Source organism: Rhineura floridana, chromosome 14 (genome assembly GCF_030035675.1).
Source record: "Rhineura floridana isolate rRhiFlo1 chromosome 14, rRhiFlo1.hap2, whole genome shotgun sequence".
Lineage (NCBI taxonomy): Eukaryota > Metazoa > Chordata > Lepidosauria > Squamata > Rhineuridae > Rhineura > Rhineura floridana.
The window spans coordinates 20,574,700-20,591,439 of record NC_084493.1 but is presented as its reverse complement, the minus strand read 5'-3'; the positions used below and the strand labels follow the sequence as shown (position 1 = coordinate 20,591,439).

The following is a 16,740-nucleotide window of genomic DNA, read 5'->3' as shown; positions in this document are numbered from 1 at the left end:
CTTTGGAATGCCTTCTCATTACACATGAGAAAGACGCCAGCTCTGTTGTCTTTCTGGCTCCTGTTGAAGGTCTTCCGTTTTCAGCAAGCCTTTTAAGTGGAGATCTTTATCCCAGCCTGTATTTATAACTGGATTTGAAACTGATTTCACACATGGAATTGTTTTTAATTGTTGATGCATTTCCTGTGAAATCGCTTTGAGATATTTTATGGGGAGCAATTCAGAAATGGAATCAAATATCGAGATAAAGCAGCCATTATCACCATTATAATGAAACCAACACTGAGAAGATTAGACGAAACATACACATTTTTAAATAAGTTTATTGAAAAACTGGTCTCTCTACTGGAACCGTGAGGATAACAACCTGAGTTTGGATTTCACCTTTTTCTTGTGTTCTATAAACTGAAGTCTTAAATGAATAACAACTCTCTCCAACACACACATATCTACTCTGGTTTCTAGCTTCCTTGGCTACCCTGTTCTCCTCACAGATCTCATTTGGACAAATGGTCTTGCCAGGCCCTGACTGGGTCTTCTTTCACGCCCACCCATTTCTACAATAGCACCAGGCACCTTTGGCTCTCTGGTTCACTCCTTCTCTTCATAGGAAGCTGCCTGACACTGCATCAGACCACTGATCCACCTTGCTCAGAATTGTCTACCCTGACTAGCAGCTGCTTTGCAGGGTCTCAGGCAGGAGACTTTCTCCAGCCCTACCCAGGGATCCTGGGGATTGAACCGGGGACCTTCTACATGCAAAACAGATGCTCTAACACTGAGCTACGGCCCCTCCGCAACTGGCAACAGGTCCTAAAAGCTGCTGCTATTCATCTGGTCTCAGACGCAGCCCAGATCCACAAGGCAACCCTTGCCCACCTGAGCTCAAGGCTGTTAACTGACCTTGTTCCTTTCTGCCCTTCCTTCACTTCCGGCTGATAATTGGCAGCAGAATTGCATGCAGCAAGTCAGTGCTGAGAAAGGAAAGTTCCTTCCATCAAGTGCTGTCCTAGGTAGCCACCTAAGACGGTCCAACAGTAAGGCTAGCCCCAGTAATGTGAATCTTTGTCTAAGCAGAGCAAAGTAGCAACATCCTGGGCACACATACATATATAACAAGTCTTTGGTACTGCAAACTATACATACAGTTATGCACACCTACACAAACATCCACCCTGGACCATATTTGATCCTTGTGCGATTGATATATGAGACATATGACGTGGCATATACAAAGAGGGGGCTAGACTAGAATCTGGGATTCCAAAGAGGGCAGTTTTACTAATGTTGTGCAGTTCAAATGGGCAAATAAAGTAATCAGAACAAAGCCAAGAATGTTCATGTACATCAGCCTTCCCAAACCAGAGTGCCCTCTAGATGTTTTGGACTACCACTCCTATCAGCCCCTAGCCAGCACGCCCTCAGAATCATTGGCCACATCTGCACCATACATTTCAAGCACTCTTAGACCACTTTAACAGTCACAGCTTCTGCCCCAAAGAATCCTGGGAACTGTCGTTTGTGAAGGGTCCTGTGAGTTCTTAAAAATCCTTAATGCACAACAGTTCCCAGGATTCTTTGGGAGGAAGCCATGGCTGTTAAAGTGGTATAAGAGACTTTGAAATGTATGGTGTGGGTGTGACCATTATTTCTGGTATGGTTTAGGATTTTTTTTTATGTTGTTTGGTCTCTTATTTTCTCCACTTTGTCCATAATTTTATACGGTCACATCCATACCATGGATTTAAAGCACATGGATTCCCCCCAAGAATCCTTGGAGATGTAGTTTGTTAAGGGTGCTGGAAATTATAGCTCTCTTATGGGTAAACTACAGTTCCTAGGATTCAAGGGGGTGGGTTTAAATATATGGGATGGATGTGACGATACCTCTATTGTGCCCCGCTGTTATTCAATTTTTTTCTAAGCTTAAAAAGTCCCAAACATGGTAACTTTTCCTCTACCAGGAATTCAACAGACAAATCTGAAGCACAGATGCCAACGGGTTCCAGAGTTGTTACCTGGTTTCTTGGAGGATAGATTTCCAGCTAGGGAGGAGGACATTCCACAGGAGACTTACAACAATACAAGGACATAAAAGCATAAAGCAGGTGTAGGGGACCTTTGGCCTGCAGATGCTGCTGGACTGCAATTCCCATCAGTCCCAGCAAGCATGGCCAATGGCTGGGGATGGCAGGAGTTGTAGTTCGGCAACACCTGGCATAAAGAAACTAGAATTCTCTCCACACCTGGCATAAAGAAACTAGAACTCTCCTGTTGGGCTTCAAACCTTCACTGAGTGAGTTGCTTTCCTGAAAATTACATGGAATTCCTGCTTGGCAGAGATGGCCTGAAGGCAGTATATGATCCACCAAGGCTCTCCGTACCCTTTATCTCCAGAATGAGCTGCTCATGGGTTTGTTGCCACCCAGTATTTGCACAAGGCTGTTTGAAGCCCAACAAGAATCTTGCTCATTTCCTCCTACCTCAAAAGAGAGAAGGACAGTGGATTGTTTCAAGGGCTGCACATACCAAGCTGTCAGAAACCACCTGGGCTAAAAGGACCAGGAATTCTCAGCTACGTGTGCCATGTGGTGAGCCACCATATTTACCATTATTTAGAGCATCTTCTAGGGCAGAGAAGGGCCATAGTTCAGTGGCTGAGCATCTGCCTTGGATGCAGAAGTTTGCAGGTTTAATCCTCAGCACCTCCAGGTAGGATTGGGAGAGACTCCCTGCCTGAAACCCTGCAGAGTTGCTGCTAGTCTCTTGCTGCATAGAGGAAGGGCCGTAGTTCAGTGGCTGAGCATCTGCCTTGGATGCAGAAGGTCACAGGTTCAACCAGGGCTGTGGAGTCGGTATGTCAAACCTTCGACTCCGACTCCTCTATTTTTCTACTGTCCGACTCCGACTCCTTCATAAATGGCAAATGTATATTAATTTTTCTACTGTCTGACTCTGACTCTGACTCCTTCATAAATGGCAAATGTATATTAATGTATTAATATTAATAAATTAATATTAATATTAAAATATTAATTTTATTTTGAAGTCGGAGTCAGTACATTTCTACCGACCCCGACTCCACCCAAAATTGCTTCCGACTCCGACTCCACAGCCCTGGGTTCAATCCCTGGCATCTCCAGGTAAGGCTAGCAATCTCTTCTGTCTCCAACTAAGGAGAGCTGCTGCCAGTCAATACTGAGCTAGCTGGACCAATGGACTGATTCCGTATAAGGCAACTTCCTGTGTTCCCAGGGCCATAGCTCAGTGGTAGAGCGCCTCCTTTGCATGCAGGTTCACTTCCTGGCAACTCCAAGTAGGGCTGGGGGAGACCCCTATCTGAAACCTTGGAGTCCCTCTGCCTGTCGCCAGTCCTGAACTGGATGGACCAATGGCCTGAGGGTGCACCCCATGTTTGCAGGCTCCAGACTGGCTGTCCATGCACAGACTGGCCATTGCGCTCTCCTAGAGAGCCCACAGAGTCTTGTGCTACAACCATAAAGTACCAAACACATGAGCAGCTCATTCTGGAGAAAAATATTGTGGATAACCTTGATGGATTCGGGTCTATGTTGCCTCTTCCTAAGGTCATTCTTGCCAATGTTGGAAGTGGGGCAAGAGCAACTCCCGTTTTGTTCTTTTGTTTGTGCTCCAGAAGGAAGATAGAGCTAGGGTCCTCCAGATGGATAGGCTTGTTTACCTTTTACCTGTGATGCTCTGACTGACTTCCTTCTGTCGCTAGACTGTGACACCTTTAGGGAAGCTTACCTGCCCCTCCTCCTTCCGCCCTTTCCACTCCTTTGTCCTCCGGCTGACCAGGAGAGAGGAGACTCCCTTTGTCTCTGCTCTCTCTCGGAGCATGGGGCTGACTCCTACCCCTGGGAGTTATGCCTCCAACTTAGCTAGTTAGTTAGAACTAGGTTTGCCTTTTCTATCTACTATGTATTTCTATAAATAAAGTAGCTTTTCTTATTTTACTAAGTCTCCAGTCTCAGTGATGCTGAAGCAGGGTAAAAGCCTGCTTTCTTAGGCAAACGCATGCACACGCTGGCACACTTGCATTTCAACATCTGCTGTTACTCTCTGCTGCTGTGGTGCTGCTTTTAAACGAAATTAAGCAACACAACTACACACAGCACAACAGCCAAAAGGGGATTAAATTCAGTCCTCAGATAAGTAGCTCACTGATAAAGACTTGAAGTCCAACAAGGATGATTAATGCTTTATTAAAATAATTCTAGTTTCATGAATTTTCTTCACGTAAAACCATTTAGCTCCTCACCAGCTTTTGCACTATCTCCACACTTCTGAAGTCATAATAAATATTGTTAGAGACTCGGCAAAACTGCATAATTCTTATAGAATTTTAAATGGTTGTGCAACTCAGTTTGAAACACTGATGTTCCAAGGCCGTTTGGAAATCCTTGAGCATCCCGAGCTGAAAAGGTCACATTCGCCATGCGCCCATACACAGTGGGTTAGAAAGTGGGCCGTTAAACACATCTGGTCGAGTTAAGTATTTTTGCTCTTTTTAAAAACTGGGCTCTCTTCCAGCTTGAATGACCAATAATAAAATCAATCATGGACTCCAGTTAAGATGTTGATGCTAAGCTCTCTGCTGTAGGATGGGTTATGGGCACAGAAAGCAACACTGCAGGGAGATGGTTCTGGCTACACACTAATTATTGTTGTTTAGGAGAGGATGGCTTGATTCGCCCCCATTCTTGCTTCCGTTTTTGGTACATTTCTCATCATTATCGCTGAAGGAATCTTCCTCTTCTTCATCACTCCTCTCATCTTTCACAGTCTAGTGAGGGAGAGGAGGGAAGAGTATTAGCCAATGTTAAGAAATGCCAACACACACATCTGTTGCTGACAACAGCAAAACAGCAAAAAATAAGATGTAGTGACTTTCCAGAGGAATATAAACAGGCAGTTCTTGATTACAGAAAGAGATGTAGCTGGATGGTGAATCAAAGGCTATAATCTGAACATAATTTCACCCGCTCTGTAACCTACACCTGTATCCTCACATTAGTAACCTTCTTCTGCTGCACTATTTATTTATTTATTCACTTTATATCCTTCTGAAGGAGCCCAGGGCAGCAAATCTATCAATAATAGTAGTTTAAAAAAAAAAAAGTTAAAAGCATTCTAAAACAGTTAAAAAGCATTCTACAAAAAGAACTGAAAACAGATTAAAAGCATTCTAAAGAGTTTAAAAGCATCCCCCCAACCAGTGATTTCAAGGTTGTCAGGAACAATATCTTTCAGCCATCCAATGCCTGGGTAAGCAGGGATGTTTTAACTTCCTCATGAAACTCAGTAATGAGGGAGACAAACGCACCTCACCTGGGAGTGCATTCCACCAAAAAAAAAAAAAAAAAGCCCTGTTGCAACTCAATGCCAACTGGGCAGCCCCCAGCAGTGGCACCACCACCAACAAGCCTCACCTGCCAATTGTATAGTTTGGGATGGTTGATAGCCAGGAAGGCACATCAGCCCACCTTATGTTGCACTAAAATAGAGGCTGGGCACGCTGAAGGCACATTTGGACTAAAGATCCTTGAGAATGAGGAACAATTCGGTCAAATAATCCAGATGGTCAACAGAGTCCCAGCCATGGAATTCAAGGGGAAGTAAAGGCCATTTGGTCACAGAGTAGCAGTAAGAGTGCAAATGGATTCATGCCATTTTTTCTTTCATTCAGCAGAAAATAATTCCCACCCTCACACACAGTTATTCAATTGTAAGAAGTGATTCATGTATATCTGGAGCCCTGTTCAGGCATTATGGTCATAAGTAGAACACGGGGGTGGGCAAAGAGGGCACGAGTTGCTAGCTCTGCCACCCCCATCATTGTCTAAATAGCACTTAGGGATGGGTGACTCTGTTAGTTATGGTTTATCTCAGTGTCTCATGTTTCTGAACTTAAATTCAGTTCTCCACAATTCCACATCAGTTTGTGATTTTTTTAAAACAAATCCTCATGAAGATTCATTAGCGACTTCGTGTGGATTTTTCCGAATGTGCACATTTTTGTATACAATTTTGCCTAATATACACATTTTTGCAAAATGTAGAGCAACACACATTGATGATACTTTGTTGTTGGAACTACTGACCACTCCCCCATGTGGTGAAACACATAACTGCAGCCTCTCAGTGAACCGAGGTTTCAGAACCTTGGACAATTCCTTGAAAGTTTGGACTAAAACTCAGAGTGGATTCCACTGCCCCACTGACATGGAGCCACCAGCCACCACTCCCCAAAGGTGAGCAGTAGCAGACAGCAGGGTGAGAGGGAACCACTCGCCTGACTTATGATTGCCTGCATTGCTCCTGGTCAGAGAAGAGGAGAAGCAAGATGATGGCAAGGCCAGTGTAGTGTAGGAGTGTTGGACTGGCTCCACCAGTGTTTCTGCACCACTGCGACCTTGCTCTTACCTGTCTGGGTATGTGGCAGTGACACAGGCAACCAGAGGTCAGGTGAGAGCCACTGCCCCTCCCTACTGTCCACGGATGAAGGTGTGGCCCTGGTTGGTTGGATTTCCCAGGCACCATTTGCTTACAAAACTGAAAGGGCTGTCCTCTGCACAGAAACTGCAGGCTCTTTTGCTCTGCAGTGGGACAAGGGTCAACCGGGGTGTAGGATAGGGAAGTCCAGGCTGGGCACAAGGCAAGGCTGGGTTCAGGGCTAGGCTCTGGGAAACACACAGCTCTGAAGTTGCTCCAGCAAGAAACAAGCTGAAACGGAGCCCTTTTACAACAGCAGCCCCAGGTGGTGCCTAACGGTTTGCCCCACCTGTGCTGCGAGATGCTCTCCCAGCCTTCTCTAGTAGCCTCCTGCTACAACAGAGCGGGAGAGGCTCAGCTCTTCCAGGGTCTTCTACAGTGCAGCCAGAAGACTGCAGTGCCCCAAAGGTTTTTTTTATAGCACTGTCTTTTGGGCTAGTCCTCCATGCAGTTTCCCTTCTGTTTTGGAGATTTTTTAAAAAACTTGCAACTTGCTGCAGAAATGTCGAGAACTGAATGTAAGGTTAGAAAAATGAGGAACTGAGAGAACTGAAATGGACATATCTTTCCATCCTTTCTTTTAGGGATGTTGCACCCAGGCAAAGGAAGTGCAAGAAAAGATTTATCTCATGCCGTGTTTTGAGGTGTTCCCTTTCACCAGATATCCTGTTCACCTTTCTTGATTGACAGTTTTGTGGGCAAATAAGAAAGCAAGGTGTTTTCTTCTTTTATTTTCTGTAAACTAAAAAGAATTCACTGGATGGGGATCTGCATGGTTTGCTTTTATGAAAGTAAGATCTCTGCCTTGGCCATGACATTTAACACTCCTGACTACATCATCTGATTCCAAACTTGAGCTGCAACTGTGGCCACTTGACTCTCCATGAAACACATTCCAGAGGAGGGACATTGTACAAAAGCCAAGAGGTAGGTTGTTTGTTTTGCCTGAAGAGAAAGTCAAGAAAAAGGAGGAGAGACTGCATAGAAACGTCCAGTTTCTTGGAATCCATGGCTGGCCAAGAGGAAGTTGCACTACCCCCTTCCCACTTTTTTTAAACAAAGCCACTCAGAAGTTGGATGGGTTAAGAGTGGAATAAATGTAAATGTACTGCCTCAAGTCAATTCTGACTTATGGTGACCCTATGAATAGGGTTTTCATGAGGCTGAGAGGCAGTGACTGGCCCAAGGTCACCCAGTGAGCTTCATGGCTATGTGGGGATTCGAACCCTGGTCTCCCAGGTCGTAGTCCAGCACCTTAAACCAGACAAACTCACAGAGACCAATGGCTCCATGTTCTGAGGCAGCAAACCTCTGAATACCAGTTGCTTTGGACAAATGGAAGGGAAGGGCTGCTGTGTTGTGATGCCCTCGGAGTGCTCTTGTTCAGAGCAGGAGTGGCATGCACTGGAAGAAGAGGGTGATGAAGGGGAGGAAGATGTGACAGTGGAGCACAGCCTAGTTGACGGAGCGGCCTCCCTGCCTCCAGTTGCCCCTGGCTCCATGGCTGAAGCAGGAGTCCTGGAGGCTTCTTCTCTAGTGCCCATGAAGGAGCGGGGGCTGTCAGAGGCTGCTGATCCACTGGGAGACAGGGAGGGCTCTGGGGCACAGTCTGGTGTGATAGGATGGGAAGATATAGAGGTGGAGGTGGGCCTGGCTTTGTCTTCCAGGGAGAGGGGGCATGTCAAGGGGAAAGAGGAGACACCTCCCTCTGGATGTATCACCCCTCGCCTTCAGGCTAGAAGGTCCAGCAGAAGCTGGGAGTCTGAAGAGTGGCTCGGCACCTACCCATGCCTCCGCTTAAAAGCATGACAGATCAGCAGGGAAACTTGTTGGAATGTCGCAGCTCCCATGCAGTCTTGGAATTCTTGTTGCTGACCTTGGAGTTGTGAACCCTGACCTCTGTGCTTAGACGGGACTTATTCCTGCTAATCCTTCACCTTGTCAGAGCCCTTGGACTGTATTTGGTTCTTTCATTACTTTGAATTTGCTTTAACAAAGCATCACTTCCTTACTTATAAGAAAGTGCACCTGCTGTCATGTTCTGGTTGGTAGCTAGGACATGCCGCCTTTGAGTGCTGCTTATGAGCTTCCTGGATGCATCTGTGAATTAATTAATCATCGGGGAAAGTGAATAGCAAACATGTAGCCACTCTCAGCACAGTTAAAATGCAACAAGGTAAAATAAGAGGAAAAGGCAGGATTTTGTCTGTGTAACACCTTGCCACAGGGTGTGCTGATCCCTGGCTGTGTTGTCAGATTTTTACCAAGTGCTAACATCCAACAGCATCTGGGTAAAACCACCCACACTCTCCCGGTTAACTTCATGGAAACTTGAACAATAAGAAATGAAAAAGTCTACTAGTTTCTCTGATATTGAGCTAAACAGAACGTGCACTTTTGAAGACAGAATAATCAAAATGTAGAGGTCTTGCCTGGTAAGTTGTCTAGTGGAACACCAACCTACCATTTTTTAAAAACAACAACAAAAACTTAAGCCAAAAGAAGCTGGCTCACCAAACAGGGTCCTGAATGGCAGAAGTGATCTGAGGAATTTCTGCACAGAAGTGATCTAAAGAATTTCTTTGATCCACCATGAAGCAATGACCTTGTCCCAAATCAGTAAAGGGAGAAAGGAGAACAGAAGCCCAATCAATCAGCAGCTGTCCCAGTGTAGAAATTCACTCCCACCTCTGGAGTAATCCAACTCCCAACTGGTAAACTGCAAGTCTGCCAATTGCTCTGGGCACAATGGGCAAACATGGGCCTTTAGAGAGGATGGTGGGTCACACTGGGACAAGAGGCTGAGAGGAAAAGATGACTGTGCAGAAATATGATTTGTATAGATCTTAAGAGAATCAGCAACGCATATGATTTACAGGGCAAACTGTAGTGTACAGAAGATGAATCAAGAGCTTCATTTGAGGTTGTGGCTTCTTTGCAAACGATTCTGATTGGCTTGGAGATTCGGGTAGGTTCCCCAGGGAAGCAGGCAAACCAAGCCTCGAGGACTTGATGCACCACTTCTGGGGGGGAGGGACATGCAGATGTCAGAGCTTGTACTTACCTTGTCATTGCCCATTTTAGCCCAAGCTGGGATAGGAATTCTGAGCACCTGGAAAGGGTAACTGGCTATAGAATGACTGACAACCAACATGAGAAGAGCAGCTCAGAGGAGACTGGGTTTGTTCCATTGATTTGTGTTGTACTAGGAGCAGGGCTTGGAAAAGTTACTTTTTTGAACTACAACTCCCATCAGCCCATTCCAGCAGCCATTAAAAGTAACTTAAACATTAAACATTAAAAAATTAAACATTAAAAAAGTAACTTTTCCAAGCTCTGACTAGGAGACATCCCGGCTGCCGCTTGCGAGTGAGATGATGGCAAATACCAAAATTGTAGCAGCAAGGACTCTTCTATGGCAATGGGGGAGGACTCGTAATACAGCGAGCAATTCAAGAGAGCAATACTTGAATAGGGTACCATGCATTACCATGTCTCAAAGCTCATCAACAAGCACCTCTGCCTTTACCAGCAGAGAAACTGTACAGCAGAAAGAGAGGCTGCTATTGACAACTTGTTGCTTTAAAGCAGGGATGGAGCTAAGGCTCTCATTTCCTTCCCACATTATTGGTGGAAAACCCAAGATAAAATCCTCAGGATAAAATCCTGATTACCCCTCCTCTTCTGCGCCCACCCCCAAAATGGCAGCTCTCATGATCCTAGAGGCAAGCTTGAAATCCTGTTTCCACAAGGAGAACTTGAAAATATTTTATTACATGCTTAAAGAGCTTATTAGGGAAGGCCCATTGTTCATGTGCAGAGCACATGCTTCACATCTATAAAGAGTCAGTTTCAATCCCTGGCACCTACAGGGTTGTTTTTTTTCTTCTTCACCTTGGAGAGCCAGCATCAGCCAGAAGAACAAGACTGGGCTAGATGAGCTGTGTACACACTAAACATTTAAACAGAGTTTGGAAAAGTTACTTTTTTGAACTACAACTCCCATCAGCCCCAGCTAGTGCGGCCACTGGATTGGGCTGATAGGAGTTGTAGTTCAAAAAAGTAACTTTTCCAAGCTCTGCATTTAAAGCACCTCCTCCAAAGAATCCTGAGAATTGAAGTTTACCCCCCACAGAGCTACAATTTCCAGGACCCTTAACAAACTATAGTTCCCAGGCTTGACATTTCAGATGTCAATATCAAATGTAATTTCAGATATTTATATGAAATGTCATGATTGTGATAGTTCATCTAGCGCGGGGGATGTCTTACAATTTTCAACATGTGCAGCTAGCACATAGGGCCAACACATGCATTCATTTCTGGAGGCGCCTGTTCCAATCAAACAGCCTCAGGGATGCAAGGCTGCCACAAGTCCAAACAGATGCTTTCTGTGTCTGTCTATCCAGCACCTCTATCCCCCCCCCAAAAAAAATCTTTGCACATCCCCACAGGGCTTTTTCATCCCTTGATCTGGCCTAAGTGCATTGTAGTTGACACACCACAAAATCCTGGTGGTGGTGGGTAGGTGGGATTATTACGAGGCTCAGCTGCCCACGCTACAAAATTTCAATTGCCCTGAGCTGAAATTGCTTGAACAGCCACAGCCTCCCCACGAGGAACTCAGGGAATCGTAGTATTGGAAAAGCAATCCAAAAGCAATTGCTAGCTATTTTGCAGTTTCCCACATTTCTTTAGTTGGGAGCTGTCACAATAAAATGCATGAAACCAGTCTGAAAATAGTGGCAGGCACATCTCAGATGTGGTGTTGAGAAAAAAGTAGGGGAGAAAAGTATTGAGCCAAAGAGTGGAGGAAATAACCATAAACGAAGGTAAAAGTTGATGCCAAGAAAACAATTAGCATACAATCAGTTTTGTGTTATCACTTCTTTTCAAAGCTTCTCATGATGTGCAACATTGCAGTCATTCATAATAAAATGACAGCAGAGGAGAAGAACACCCCTCGGCTAGAAGCCCACTAAAGATGCTGAAACAGCATCAAATTAAGTCATTCTTAATTGGCTCAGAATATGCTAATGTCTGAGCCCTGAAGGCTTTGCAAGTGAGGCAAAACTCAGAAGCAAAACATTTGGATGTAGAAAAAGATAGAGATGTGCCACTAAACATTTCACAAGCTTCATGTTAAACCTGCTCGGATGCCCCATCCAACAGCTTATTGCAGTGGTAGGAAACACCTGCAGTCTTGCAGCATGTAGTCCTGCGGGTCTGCACCCTGTTTCAAGTGCCTGTGCCAAGTGCTAAAGCAGGGGTCATCAATGTCGTTCAGACATTTATTATTATTATTATTATTACTATTACTATTATTATTATTACTATTACTATTATTATTATTATTATTATTATTATTATTATTATTAGATTTTGACATTGTAGATGACAACTCCCATCATCCCTGACTACTGGCCATGTTGGCTGGGGCTGATGGGAGTTGGAGTCCACAACATCTGGAGGGTACCTTATTGGGAACCTCTGTGTTAGATTCTTAAGGCAGGATTGGGATTCTCTTAGTGTGCCATCTACTCCTCTTCTAACAGTCTCTCTGCCAAAATAAAGTGGAGGTAATTGCAGAGGTAGCACTGAGGACCAAAATGATCAAAGGGATGGAGCTACTTCCCTGTGAGGAAAGGTTGCAGCATTTGGGGCTTTTTAGGTTAGAGAAAATGTAGGTAAGGGATAGAGATGGGTGAGAATTTTGATTCAGTTCACATTTAAAGTCAAATCTATCAAATGTGCACTTTTGAAAATGATAAGAGAAATGAAACACGGCCATCCTTTGAAATTCACACTTATCTGAATTTTGCAATGCAGTTCGCCAACCAAACAACATTCACAAAAATGCATATATTAGGCGAAAGTGTGCATAAATAACAAGTGAAAATAACATATCAAAATGCATTATATGATGAGAAATGGCTTGCAAAAATGTGTACAGTCAAAACTGCCTACAAAAATGTGCTGATTAGCAGAAATTCACACTAAAATGCTGGAGAATTTTCATTAGGACTTTTTTTTTTTAATGCAAATTGCTGCAGAAATGTGGAGAACTAAATTTGAGATTGGAAAAAGAGAAACCGAGAACCGAAACTGACAAAACTTTCCATCCCTAGTAAGAGGTGACATGATAGAAGAGTATACAATTATGCATGGTGTGGAGACAGAGAAAAGTTTTTTTCCTCTCTCTCATAGCACTAGAACTCGTGAACATCCTATGAAGCTGAATGTTGAAAGATTCAGGATAGATGAAAGAAAAGGACTTCTTCACACAGTGCATAGTTAAACTCTGGACATGGCTACTAGCCATGATGACTATGCTCTGCCTCCAGATATATAAGATAAACTTCTGGCTAAAAGTAATATTTTCCCCAGTGGGTTTAGCTCCTTTGGCTCTGGTAGATACTTTTCAATCTAGAGGGAAAAGAGAATTGTTGATGAAATTGTCGTATTTGGGTTTTTCTATTCCCACTATTATGGCATTAGGTTTTACTCAAGCCAAAAAGGCTGTCTCCCAGCGAATAATGGACTTTGATTTACAAACTCATTTGAGCTTGGCCGCACTCTATTCTAACTATGGAGATTATGCAAGAAAGTTTATAACAACAAATTGTATGAGAAATTTGTCAAATCCTAAGCATAAAAAATCTTCCACGCTTGCTAGACTCACTGTTTTACCTTCTGTGCTTTTAGAAGGTAGATTTACTAAGGTGCCAGTACAGGAGCGCTTATGCCCCTGAGATATGGGAAATGTGGAAACTGCTGCTCATGTGTTGCTGTATTGTCCTTCTTAACAAGACTCCCGATTTGATCTCATCAACCCAATTCTTCAAAAAATCCCAGGGAGGTCTGACGCATTTTATTTAGAATATTTACTCTCAGATAGGAACCCGCAGGTCACAGTTAATGTGGCAAGATTCTGTGCTTCAGCTGTTACCTGTAGGAGACTGATGACGGCAAATAACAATAATAGATAATCTTGGGGGGGTATTGCTTATTGATGTATTTATTCATCACTATTAGTGCCATATTATCTCATGCGGCTGCTGTTTGTTTCCTTCTCTGTATAATTTTGATATGTTTTATCATTTTATTGTTTTAATACTTTAGAGTGCTGGTCTTCAACTGTAATAATAATAAATGATGATGATGATGCTCTGCCTCCATAATTGGAGTCAGCATGATGCCGAATTCCAGTTGCTGGAAACTGCAGAAGGGGAGAGTGCTCTTGTGCTCAGGTCCTGAGGGCATCCGGTTGGGCATCTGGTTGGCCACTGTGAGAACAGGGCGCTGGACTAGAGAGGTCACTGGCCCAATCCAGCAGGCTCTTCTAATGTTCTCATGACCCCAAGACTTTTGATCTGTCGGAGGCAGTATGCTTTTAAATTCCAGTTACTGGAAACTGCAGGAGGGGAAAGTGCTCTGGTCCTGCTTTGGAACTTGCTATCAGCATCTCATTAGCTGTCACGAGGGCAGGATGCTGTACTGGATGGGCCACTGGATTGTACTAAGTCTTCCTGATTAGTTTTTAATTGTGTTTTAAATATTGCATATTTTATTTTATTGTTCTCTCGGGAAAGCTCAAACCCTAAAAACATAGGAATCTGCCTGATGCTGAGTCAGACCATTGGTCCACCTAGCTCATTATTGTCTCCACTGACCGGCAATGACTCTCCAGGGTTTCAGACAGGAGTCTCTCTCAGTACTAACTGGAGATGCTGGGGACTGAACCTGGGACCTTCTGCATGCAAAGCAGTGATGTGGAATCTTTATAATAATAAACTAATAAACTATATATTCTTTAGGAATAATGATAATATATTAATAGGTGAATCAAAGCTGAAAATCTCTTCTTCTCTGATGATTCTGTTTCTGTAAGGTCTCTTCCAAGGTCCCTTCTTGGATTGTTCAGTATTCTAGGACAGGAAGGCCCTGGAAATTAGATAAAAGGGGGTAAGACCTTGCTAAAGCAGCCTCAGCGTCTCCAGAGGGTCAGAAAGGGTCAGCTTTGGAATGTATTAGGTCAGAGAAGTGATGGGCTGGTATTAGAGTTTCTGACTATTATCTGGTTGGCTAGATTTTAATATATGCAGCACAATGTCTAGGTAATACCTATGTATAACCTTTGGATTGGAAGATGCTAATTTCTTTCTCTTGGAAGGTATAAAATTGTAGACATCTGTGCCATGTAGCAGAGCTCCATTAAACATAATGGGAAACTAACTTCCTATAAGTTTCCTTACTAAATAAAGGCCTACCTTTTTGCTGCAAGCCTGTGTCCTCAGTTTCTTCAGGACCCCCGGTCCACTGGGCCCCTAAATTCCCCATCAGGAGATGCTCTGTCACTGAGCTATGGCCTTTCTCCTGAAGCCTTATCCTGAGTCAGGACATGGATCCATCTAGCTCAGTATTGTCTATCCTAATTGGCAGTGGCCTCCAGGATTTCAAACAGAGGTCTCTTCCAACCCTACCTGAAGATGTTACAGACAGAACCTGGAACCTTCTGCAAGCAAAGCAGATGCTCTACCTCTGAGCTATGGTCTTACTCCAAATAAAGCTGAGAAATGTAGCTGCAGAATCTACTGATGTTGGGAAATAGTGAAGCTACACTTGTGGGCATCTGGTTGACCACTGTGAGAACAGGATGCAGGACTAGATGGGCCTTTGGCCTGATCCAGCAGTCAGGCTCTTCTTACATCCATTTTTTCTGCTTTCTGGATGACACTGGATGCTGTGAGTAGGTTATATCCAAGGCTAGCCCTACTTAGAGTAGACCCATTGAAATTAATTGGGATAACTAACTTAGGTCCATTAATTTCAATAGGTGTACTGTAGGTAGGACTATCAGTGGTTTCAACCCAATGTATCCAGCTGAGTCCTCCTTACTGCCGAAAGAGATGAGAGGTGAGGAGAGAGGGCTCCTTGAGGGTGGGGTGGAGGTGGGGAGAAAACAAGCCATCTCAAGTTGACCCAGACATCAGGGCTCAGCATAACACAGGGGAAGAGAGGGTTTGGCCCCATGAATGTAGCACCTGAGCCCTGCTCCTTCAAACCATGCCTCATCGCTAGTGATGTCATGTCTTAAAATAAGCTCTACTCGACATTAAAAAGGGAAGAAGGGCTAGAAGCTGGCATTTGCAGCCAGGGTTTTCTTTTCACATAATTAGGGATGGAATCCTCTCCTTTTTACACTTTTGTTTTTAAGTGTGGTTGTTAGCAATCTGTTTCCTTTTTTCCTCCGCTATCTTATCCTTTTTCTTATCTACTCCGATAACATTTTTTTGTTTGTTTGCTTCGAGGAGACCTATTGATATTATGATTGCTATGTATTCATGAGTCTCCTCCACTGGCATAGATCTTTATTCTGAACTCTGTAATTATTGCCTGTTTGCATTCCTTTTCAAGTGCAAATTAGGCAGATAATTAAGTAGTGTCATCAAGTTATCATTAAGTCAGTGTCCTCCCCTTCCTGCTTTCTCTCTGTCACTTTCCTGTGATATTCATGAGGTTTGCTTATTTTAAATTAGCTATGTAATGTAATTAATGCTCATGCTATCGATGATTTCAAAGTGGGTTTTTTAATAATCAGAAAAAAACAACAAATTGCGACTTCTAAATCTGTGCAAAGATAGAGAATATCAGAAATAATAATCCGATGGCAAATCCAATTACTGCGGAAATGGAGCCCATCGCTAGACATAATACATTTATCTTCTACCACTTCTGTAACAGTCATGGCTTCCCCCAAAGAATCCTGGGAGTTGTTGTTTGTTAAGGGTGCTGAAGGTTGTAGGTCTGTGACGCCAGCACCCTGACAACAGCTCCCAGGATTCTTTGGGGGAAGCCATGAGTGTTAAAAAAGTGGTAGAAGAGTGCTTTAAATGTATGGTGTGGATGTGACCACCTAACCCACAGCATGGCTGGCTATTGTTTGCATGGGATTTCAGGACAAAACTCAAACCCGATGGGCATTCTGCACGTTTTTAAAAACAGCGGTATCTTTTAATAGATAGTTTCTAAAAGTGTCCTGCCTCAGTTTGCCTCAGTTGCAGAGATGTATAGCCGTCTTTTGTGCTCATTCCTTCAGGTTTGGAAACAAAACTTTTAATCTCAGTGGATTCCCTTTGGCAAGATACTCTCCATCAGCACATCCTTTCACATCTTCCATATATTTTAAAGCTTTCCCCTAAAATATCCACCCTATAGACATTA

At 43.7% G+C, this 16,740-nt stretch overlaps 1 protein-coding gene across 5 annotated transcripts in view; it reads right to left on the bottom strand.

Moving 5' to 3' along the window:
• Positions 1-307: 307 nt before the first annotated feature.
• CERS3 (ceramide synthase 3) overlaps positions 308-16,740 on the bottom strand; it is a 70,265-nt gene continuing 53,832 nt past the window's right edge. For all 5 annotated transcript variants that reach the window (XM_061595316.1, XM_061595318.1, XM_061595319.1 and 2 more), the window contains one exon: positions 308-4,807. In XM_061595316.1, coding sequence (XP_061451300.1) covers positions 4,679-4,807 — 129 coding nt within the window. In that variant the 3' untranslated portion in view covers positions 308-4,678. The remainder of the gene's footprint in view (positions 4,808-16,740) is intronic.